The 10,203-nt window shown below is 52.3% G+C and overlaps 1 protein-coding gene across 2 annotated transcripts; it reads right to left on the bottom strand.

The window, feature by feature from the left end:
* Nucleotides 1–640: 640 nt before the first annotated feature.
* DMRT2 (doublesex and mab-3 related transcription factor 2) lies at nucleotides 641–6,375 on the bottom strand. 2 transcript variants are annotated; one of them, XM_010600007.3, is made up of 3 exons: nucleotides 5,887–6,375; nucleotides 4,118–4,220; nucleotides 641–1,698 (listed from the first exon to the last, which is right to left on the bottom strand). In XM_010600007.3, the coding sequence occupies exons 1-3, from the start codon at nucleotides 6,373–6,375 to the stop codon at nucleotides 641–643; spliced, it is 1,650 nt and encodes a 549-aa protein (XP_010598309.2). The 2 variants fall into 2 exon arrangements, with proteins under 2 accessions (XP_010598309.2, XP_064146985.1); XM_064290915.1 differs by lacking the exon at nucleotides 641–1,698 and adding an exon at nucleotides 2,313–2,368.
* Nucleotides 6,376–10,203: the final 3,828 nt, after the last annotated feature.

Here is a 10,203-nt window from a genome sequence, read left to right as displayed (position 1 = left end):
ATAAAGGTTCTCCTGCGCATCCTTCCTGTCCTGACCATTTTGTTGTTGTTAGGTGCCAGAGAGTCGATTTCTACTCACAGTGACCTAACCATTAAGGACACTTAAAAATACACAGAATCACAGCTAAGGGTGATGGGAAAATTCGGAAATGGCTAATGGTGACAGCTGCACAACATGATGACCCCAACTCATGCCACCAAATTGTACACGTGAAGAACATTGCCGTGGCAAATGCTTTGTGACACACATATTTACCACAATTAAAATAATACGCAGAATCATAGGAAAATCAGACCCCGTTTGCCAGACAGGAGCCCTCTCATCTAGACTGAGACAACTGGTGACTACAGGAAATACCAGGTCCTTTAGGAGACAGTGTCAACTTTATTGCTGTTTGAAATGCCATTGAAGCCGGAAATGTCCCAATTTGCACGTGAGCAATTTCCATCTTTAGGTTTAAATAGATTGATGGGATGAGACAAGGTATACGCATATGAATATATAGAATTTTTTAAATCATCACCATTTACATTAGAAATTTCTTTATACAAACACCTTGGCTTTTTTTTTTTTTCTAATGAGTGAATGGCAAGAACCCCAGGAGACGGCAGAAAACCCAGCTTTCCGTTGGCACGGCCTTTCACTGGGAGACATGAGTGATGGCAGACGAAGGCCTCTTAAGAATAGACTCGACGGAAAATGACAGGGGTTCATTCACCGAGAGTTTTGTTCCAACTTGCTTGGCTACGAAAAGGTCTTTTGTGCACCCATCTATTGTAAACGCATACTTCTGGTTCTCCTTGATGGAACATTCCCGGTGTTTCCTAGGGGCCTCTTCCAAGGCCTCCTTGACAAACGGTGTTTTTAACTCAGGCCCCGGGTTGTCATTAAGTGTTTGCTGGAACAATGAGGGGAAAGGATTGTGTTTAAGTGGCAGAGGGTGCCTGGTGCTTTCCTTGTTGATCTTGGTTAAGATGTGCCCTGGAGCTGCCAGGGAGTCCGTGTCAAGCCGGGGAGAGAAATTCCGTCGGGGTGGGGAGAATGCAGACCTCTCGGGCACTGCCTGGTGGCCCTGCAGGTCACTTCTTGCGGCCTGAACCTCGGGCATGGGGGGCAGCACCAGAGAGCCTTCCATTTTGGCAGGCATCACGTCATGTTCTACGCTGAGTGCATCCGGGAGGCGTGTTCCCTTTGAGTCCCAGGCCACCCCGGGTCTCAGGGCTTGCACCGAGGTGGTGGCATTCAGCAGGCACTGCTGGTAGAGGAGACTGTCGCTAACTGGGCCACATTTGGGCCACACTAAAAATCTGGAGGACACAGGGTATTGTCTGTAAGTCGTGGCCACGCTGACGTTGGAAGAAATGAGTTCCATGTTCCCAGACCCGGAATACTGCATGGTTAGATCAAGGCAGGTGGGCAAGAAGTTGCAAAAGTCCTTGCTCGGGGGTTCCACAGGGGTGGAGCTGTAGGCACTTTTGTAGGAGCTGTACTCAGGTCCGTGCGCCAAGCGATTGGGCAGGAACAAGGCAGCAGCTTGGGAAGCTTCCAGCATCTCCCTCTCTTTGTATTCCCTCTCCAGCATAATGTTCTCCAGCTCTTTATCAGCAAAGGCCCGTCTTTTCCTCATCCTGTCACTTACTGGGGGAGGTAGCGGTGAGGCCCCACCTAAGTAAGTCTCCGCGGGAATGGGGCGGTACCCTAGAACGAGGGGAGGAAAATCTATAAATGCAGAAGGCAACAGAAACATTACAAATCAGCAGAACAAGTATTTATACCTCTACATCACCAACTTGAAGATCCCTGGGTGGTGCCAAGGGTTTGTTCTTGGCTACTAACCTAAAAGTTGATGGTTCAAACGCACCCAGTGGCACAGCAGAAGAATGGCCTGGCGATCTCCACCAGTTAAGATTACAGCCAAGAAAACCCTACAGAGTTGTTCTGCTTTGTAGCACATGGGGTCGCTATGAGTCGAGCCAGCCAGATGGCAATGGGTGGTTGGGTTTAGTTTGGTTTGATTTATTGCCAAAATTGTTATACAGAACACAAAACTATAACTGTAAGCTCCATTTAAAATAATTCCCTATGAAGGCAAGGATATCCACATCGTAATTTTGTTGCCATTGTGATAAATTTGTTTGCTTTGACAGGCGTACTTCACTGACTGAAATTATAATATTCTTGCCAGGCCCCTGCACATTGAGAGACAAGGCTGCTCATCTTGCTTCAATCAATGGTTTATTACAACCCAAGTCATTCTTTTTTCCATGATTCAAAAAGATATCTATACCGAGAGATGATGTCACTTTTATTTTCTAAAGGTGGCTCATTATGTATGCATTGTTACAGTTGTAGAATAATCCAAGGAGAGCTAGGAAAAAAAGAGAAAGACAGTTAAAGCAGATTAGTGGGAATAAGAAAAGAGACTTCAGGAAACAGAGAAGCATAGAAAATTGAAAAGAGTTGCTAACTAGTCGAAGGCAGTCTGCAGTGAATCATTTCCCCGAGGCTCTTTCCCTAACCACCAGCACAAACAAAAACAAGGGGGGCGGGAAGGGAGAATTCCCTGCTATATTGACAATAACTGCTCTACCACATTTTTCTCAAGCGCTCATCATGCTGGCCGGATACCAAAATGGTTGAACAAGTAGTCATTAGAACACAGATAAAGTCATCGCATATTTTATGAGCAGAAGCAAAGTCAAAAACAAAGATTTGTGTAACATAAATAGAATTCCTGGCAGCATAAAGCAATTTGAGTATTTCATCATCCCCAGAGCGCTCAGCAGTATCGAATTTGTTTGAAGGATCCATTGTGATATTTGTGTTTACATAGAGACAAATCATCAGACTCATTTGCAAATAAAATAGACTTTGAAAAATAATGTTGCCATTTCTATGGTAAGTTTTGCCAGGAAGTTATTTACTTGAATTTACCATTCCATTTTCCTCCTCCCACTTCTCAAGTTGCTTTGGCACAATTTCAATTCATCAGTGTGGTCCCTATGGCTATAAATCTGTTTACCCAGTTTGTAACCAAATTCATTTTTAATGCATGGGAAACCACTCTCAGGTTAGAAGTACACAGCCCAGGGTCAGACCAAAACAAACTCAGAAACCTGCCCAGAACCAGCTCAATTCAGTAGCCACACTGGGAAAAAACAACTGAAAGATTTACTTGGAGAAAATTTCGACTTTTCAACCAGAATTTGACGAAGTGGCAGTGATTCGAGGAAATAAAAATGCTCCTTTTATTTCAGTGGCGGAAGGGACCTAACGCATTATTTAGCAGATCAACAAAGAAATTTCATGCCCAGATAGAAATGATTAAACCATCAGTAATACTTTCTGAACAATTAAGTTATCCCCCAAGTTTTAGAGTAAGTGAAAACCTAGAGGAAGAACTACAGACTTTACACACTGGTCAAATTCAACCTCCACTTTGCTGGCTGGTCCGATTCAAAGCCTTTCCATGTTCTTAGACCTCGACTCTCAAAAATACTGACTTGATTTGTAAACTTTCACTTAAAGCACAATAAAAATTATAAACATATATATATATTGAAATGAATTGTTGAATAAAGGCAGTTATCTAGATAATTCACAGAGAAAAAGAGTAAAATGGAAGGGTGAGTTTTGAGGCTGAATCACCAATCACCGGGACTAAAGGTTTTTATTGCTCATGGGTTAAACTCCTCCTTAACCAACTCTATTTAGCTCCAGCTCTAACTAAGGAAGGTTTTGTTTTGTTTTGATTTTCTTCCAGGCCATCTGCTCCCATCACTGGCAGTTTGTCTTTAAGCGTTGCTCACACTGGGGCAAATTTCAAGCACTCCATGTTAACCCAGTATCTATTAAGCAGGCAAGAACATTAGCAGGATTGTTGGCCAACCCCTCAGCGGTTTATGCGAGATTACTTTCCCAGGTCCTGGTTTCCTTCCTAGAGGAAATTTTTCTAATAAAAATATTTTTTATTTAAGTACCCTCTTGGTTACCCTCAGGTAGCTCACTCACAGGGTAATAAATGTGCCCTGTAACTGAATAATAAGAAAAAAAAAATTTTTAAGAGGCACTCAGAATTCCACTTAAAGGTAAAAAGGATCCGTTTGCATTGCTTTACCTTCTAGAATGCTTTTGGCCAGCAAACTGGGTGCCCTGACTTGCCTCTGGTACACGGCTTTGCGCTCGAAATTATTCTGTTTCCCGGAAAGTCCCTTCTTGTCCTGTGAACACAAATATCATCAGGAACGCTGGCCAGAAACTGGAAAACTGTCCAAAAACCCATCGCCATGGAACCCCTTCCGACTCACAACCACCCTATACGACAGAGTAGAACTGCCCCATAAGGTTTCCAAGGAGCAGCTGGTGGACTTGAACTGCTGACCTTTTGGTTAGTAGCCAAACAACCGCTGGGCCACCAGGGCCTGTGTGGCAGCAATTCCAAAATTAATTATATTGGAGCTCTTACCATAAGAAGCTGGAGGCTCTGCCTGAATGTGGTGGGTAGGGCCCAGGGCCTTCTCTGGGGCAGTTCTGTTAGTCACCCCAGGCTCTCCCGGCAGAGCCCTTGCGGCCAGGAATGTTGGGACATGCCATGTGGGGGTAAATCCACAATGGGGAAGGTGGTACGAGCCCCAGCCTGGGTGCTCACCAGTGGAACCCAAGGCGCCCTGGGCCTGCAGTTGGTGAGTGCTGCGGGGCTGGTTTCTTCCCGAGTGCGGGGAGAAGACTGGAGTGGAACTGGGAGAGATCGCGGGGGCGGGAGGGGGGCCACCAAGAGGAGAAAGGGGGGACGAGGGTGCCTATATCTCAGCTTCTTCCCGCCGGGCTCTCCCACAAACGTGCCACTGGGCGATTGGTGCACAAGAAAAATGAACAAACCCTCGAGGTCTACAAGGAAAGCTGGACAAGGAGACTCCCCCTGCCCCAGCTGTCATCGCCAGGTCGGTGGAATTCGGGCCCCACCACTCCCGCGTCCAGCGGGAAAGCAGGGCCTGCCACCCAGACGCAGGATTCGGGAGGAGGCTGGGACCGGACCACCTCAGCGTCGGGTGCGCTGCCCGGGGCGGTGGGGGCTTATCCTTTGGAGTCACTGTCTGCGGTGGATGCCTGGATCCATCCGCACTTCTCTCAGCAGAAAGCAAACTCACGAATCCCCCAAGGCCTGAAGTCTGGAGACAGCCAGGAAGCCTCACTCGCTCTGAACTCTCTACTCGCAGGCCCAGCACAAACAGAAACTCGGGTTTGAGAAGAACCTCAGCCTTAAAGAAACGCTGGCTCTTCCCCCAGCTGGCGTCCCGAGGGGAGGCGCAGACACCCCTGTCCCTTTCCGGGGGTTCTTAGGTCGTTCACCCGGACAGTAACGGTCCGCAATGGCTGCATGGCCTCGGGCTGCGCGCCCCTCCCTTCCCACGCCACCGCTGGTCTCATCTGTAAAATGGGCACCTACTTGCCCTGTCTCAACCGGCCGGGTGACGGCAGAAGCACCCTGCGCGCTCTGGACCCCGTGGTTCCTCTGTGCAGTCAGCACCAGTGGGGCAGTGACCAGCATGGTGCTGGACACCGTGCGCCAGCTCAACCACCTCCCCCGGCAAGGCTACCAAAATAAATTTTTAATTATAAAAAGTAAAAATGGAGTGACTTTCCCATAACGTCTAGAACAGGCCTAACCACTTCCAGGCCTCTCGGCTGCCTTTTTAACACAAAGTCTTTTCGGCCGCCGACTCCGCAGCGAGGCCACGGCTTCCTCCCTCCTGACCCTGGCGGCCAGCGCGGGCCAACGGAGCAGCGTCCTCGCCACCCCTCCGAGGTGGGTCCGGTGGGTGGGAGCAGCCGCGTCCCCTCGAGCCCCGGGCCCCCAGCACGCTGCCCCGGGCCGGCGGTACGCACCTCAGTGGCCTGCTGCCTCCGGAGCGCCACCTGGGCGGCCATGACGCGCTGCCGCTCCACCACCAGCAGGCAGTTGGCGCACTGGCAGTCGCGCCAGCGGCAGAAGCGCTTGTGGCCCTTGAGGCAGGACACGACGCCATGGTTGCGGCAGCGCGCGCACTTGGGCGTGCGGCTCAGCTTGCGCGGCTCCGCGGTGGCGCCCCGCTCCCCGGGCCTGGCCGGGGTGCTCGGGGCCTGCGGAGCGGATGGCTGCCTGGGCGGTCCTCCCTGCGGCTCCGGCCCGAGCGGCGCCCCAGGGCACAAGCCCGTCGCCGCCTCGCCGTCGCCGTCGTCCTCCACGTCGCCGTCGTCGTCCTCGTCGTCGTCCTCGTCGTCCTCGCCGTCCCCGACGGCCGGCGGCAGCGCCCCGCGGTCGTCCTCCTCCAGCTCCAGGCTCTCCACGTCGATCTCCCAGTCCCCAGGCGCTGGTCCCGCCTGCCGCTCGGCCATGGCGCCGCGCCTCCTTGGCCTGCGCTCTGTGGAGACATAGAGACACCCCGACGACCCACGGCGGGCGTCAGGACCGTCCCCGAGAGTCGGGGCGCGGGCCTGCCCGCCTCGGCCCCGGGACCACTGACGTTCTCCACGCGTCACCCACATTCAGACGCCTCGTGCCTTTCTTGTCTCTTTAGACCCCTGCCGGGACCCCCAAACCAACTGGATGTTTCTTCTATGAATTGTAAGTGCTCGGCGAGCGCCTGATTTTGAACTTCTGCCCTCTTGCTTTACGGACGCTTTACGCACCAAAGTCTTGCATCCAGCTGGGCCGGCCTAGTCCCCTGCACTTGGAGGCATACAGGCCACTTGTCAGTCTTCCCCAGACCAAACCAGAATGGCCACGACGAATGTAAAAACGTCGATGGAATCATTATCTCCCTTTTGATTACAATGGGCCTCGCGCAGCGAGCACCACCCAGGCTTTCCCAAAGCCTCTCATCCCCCTACACTAGCACAAGGTCCCCTTCTTGAGCTTTGGGAGGGCCTTTCATCCCTCCACCCCAAATAATCAGCTAAAAACCAAAATTATTCTGCTGTCTTCGAAGCCCCAAAGGAACACCGAGCCCAGAGCGGCGTGCAGTGATACACAGCACTTGGACCGCACAGGGCTGACCCGCCCAAACTCTGTGTACCCCGGGTTGATTTGCATCTTTAAGGCAAGGCGCCCAGACAAATCACACCGAGAAAAAATGAGAAGCGAACACCCACACCCCGTGCGCGCCTCCCCACCCCACCCCACCCCACCCCCCCACCCCCCAGGGCATCACCGCACTCACCAACAGTGGGAGGCCGGGGCCAGCAGAGCCAGCCCTGGGATCGCGCTCGCAGGCTGCTGGCTGTGCTGGCACACCGAAATCGGGGCGGCCACGGAGGTGACAGCTGGAGGCCCGAGGCCACTCGCCAGGGGAGGGCGGGTGCAGAGCCGAGTCCTCAGCCGACTCGCCCCCACATCCCAGGCCCTGCAAAGCTCCGATCGGTCCTCCGCAGCCCCGGCGCTTCACCTCGCGGGGCCGGCGTTCGGCTTCCTGGAACTCGGGGTGGCCGGAAGGGTCGGCCGCCCCAGCCTGGCTCCGAGCGCGGGCTCCCCGGCCGACGGCGCTCACGGTCCGCGCCGCGCCGCGCCCCTAGCCACACTCTCAGCCTCCGCTCCCCTTCCGAGTATTATCCGCGGCGGCCCCCGCTCCGAGCCGCTGATTGGCCGGCTGGCCGGCGGTGTGCGCGCTGATTGGCCGAGGCGCGTCGGCCGGGCCCTCCGCCTCCTGCAGCCCCGCGCTCCTCCCCGCCGCTCGGCCAGAGTCCGCCCGCGGGGCCTTCGCTGCAGCCGGGTGCCGTCCGCGCGCCAGTATCCAAGGGGGACCGCGCCCGCCGGCCAGAAGTCGCCACGCACCTTGCCAGCCGGGAAACCAGCACAAACGTATTCTTACGAATGCATCGTCAACAAGAGAAGGTAACAGACGACAAGGCAGGAGATCAGAAAGGCTATTGTTGGTCTCCAAGCTCTCAGCATTACCCGTAAAGACAGCGGCTTAATCATTAACCCAAAACTGGGCGCCGACCTGAGGCCGCTCTAGTGGGGCGCGCAGCGGCACCCTACTTTCTCCTGCTGGAGTACAGCAAGCCTTACCTTGCGACTCGGGTGCCTGGTTAGCTGACAAAAGACCTGCAGGTATTTTTGAGGCTAGCGCCTCGCATCGTCAAAGTGCAAAGCAGCTCATTGTTAACCTTCACCAGGTCGCTGAGTCACTTAAAAAATCTTTTTCCTACATTCTTCTGTTCTGTCAGTTACTATTACACTTAGCTTTGCGGAGAACGGATACACACGCCCTGAAGAGATTCAGGTACAGTACATTCAGTCAAAGGATGTTTTTAAATGTAAGCTTTTAAAATACATGACTTTTTTTCGGAGTGTGACCCAGTGTATTTATTAAAGAAAAAAAGACTTTCCATCGTCCCCCTCAAATACCCCTCACATAATGTTTAATAACAGTTAAATTTCTTTCATATTGAAGGAAAGAATTGGAGCCCTAACTCAAAGTTGTCTTTTATTTCTTAAACTAAATTTAAAACCACATAGATACTTTCTGGTTACACCTATAAATAATCAATGTATTACGGTAGGATCGGTTTAAGAACGGATTCGGAAGCTGGGTGCCGTAGCGCCAAGCACATAGTAGGCGCACAATAAATATTTGATGAGGTAAGGAAATTGCCGACTGTGCTTCCAATGTGACTTTTGTCCGAGCCGGTCATAAAGTTAGAAGTTAACCAAACTCCGAAAGGTGGGCTTGCCTTTGTTTCCACGGTGGGAACGACGGCACCCTAGGAATTACTGTGAAACTAAGGCGCGCCGCTGGCCCGGCGGACGCGCAGGTATCTGCGTGCCTTTGACAGTGTGGGAAAGTTCTTCTCTGGTGACCAGGGGCTGGGATTTCCGTTTGTGCGGGTGCTGCTCTCCAGAGCAGCTTGCAAGGCTACCTGACGGACGAAGAGGAAAGTCCTGCCTATTTCAGGCTGCTGAATCCTCTGGTTGTCTCCGAGGGTGACTGGAGAGCGGACCCAGGAACTTGGCGCCTGCGGGGCGCGCTCAGACCCCGGACAAAGGGTTATGCAGACCGCTGGTGCCTCTCTCCCTTGAAACCGACTACTGACACGCGTGAGTTTTACCTTTTGCGTGGCTTTAATACTCATCCCAGTGCTTTTTTATAAACTGCATGAGAGCGTTTGAACTCTTGAGTGCAGCCTTGCGTAGTGGGTGGAAAAGTGTTACTATTCTTGGTGTTTGTGGTTGCTGCTGGTTTATTTGTTTGTTTGTTTACTAATCTGAGTCTCTGAGAGGAGCCTGGGTCTGGGGGAGAGCAGAGATCTAGCACCTTGGTCCTAGGTAGGCCTCCGCTCTGATGCCTGAGAAACTGCGCTCCCAGCCAGTACGTTCACGTTTTTTATTTTACTCCCGCGCATCCCTTCTCAGCACTCCTTAACAGGGCCCTGTATTTTTTTTTTTTTTACAAAATCCTCTGGCTTTTTCAGAATCTTCCTCTCCTAGCTAGCTTCTTGCCTTTGCAAACAGGTATTTGTTTCAAGGCTTCTGCTCCAATTCGTGTGTGCAAATGAAAAGCCCCCACCAGGGCCACCTGAGCGCCTGCGGCTGGCAGACTGGGCTTTATCTTTTTTATTGCTGCCCCGAGGGAGAAAGACCTGGCGATTCGCTCCCATAAAGATTAAAGGCTAGGAAACCCCACGGGGCGGTTCTACTGTGTCACATAAGGCCCCTATGAGTTGGAATCGACTGAGGGCCCCAAGCAACAACACCAACGTCGGTTTTATAGCCGAGGGTGGGAGTTAGGAGGTTGAATCATTAGCCCTTACCGGTTATTTTAAATATTAAGAAACAAAATCAAGAAATTTGGGTAACCAGACTGAGGGAAGGGGAGCCGGAGGGAAAGGAGTGAGCGTCTGTTTGCTAAACTGAAAAATAAACAAGGAGCCAGCCTTGAACCAGTTCCCGTTTTTAAAGCTCTTCTGTAACGAGGAAGCAAATGGGGTTTGTGTACAGTACCACGCAGGCTTGAGATGGGACTCAGCAGAGGTGAGGCACCGAGGACGCTGGAGCTGACTCCCGGGAGGTTCGGAGCTGCCGAGGCCCTAGAACATTCGGGCAGAGCCAGCTGGCCTTCCCCTGAGGGAGCCCGGTCCACCGGACACTGTGCTTCCCGCCCGTTCCAGGTGGGTGGGCCCAGGACGGTACCCTCCCTGCCACTCTCCCCCTAGTCCCAGCAAAAA

This window comes from Loxodonta africana, chromosome 9 (genome assembly GCF_030014295.1).
Source record: "Loxodonta africana isolate mLoxAfr1 chromosome 9, mLoxAfr1.hap2, whole genome shotgun sequence".
In the NCBI taxonomy this organism is placed as follows: Eukaryota; Metazoa; Chordata; class Mammalia; order Proboscidea; family Elephantidae; genus Loxodonta; species Loxodonta africana.
Note: the sequence above shows the minus strand (reverse complement) of the source record. Positions and strands in the feature narration are given on the sequence as shown.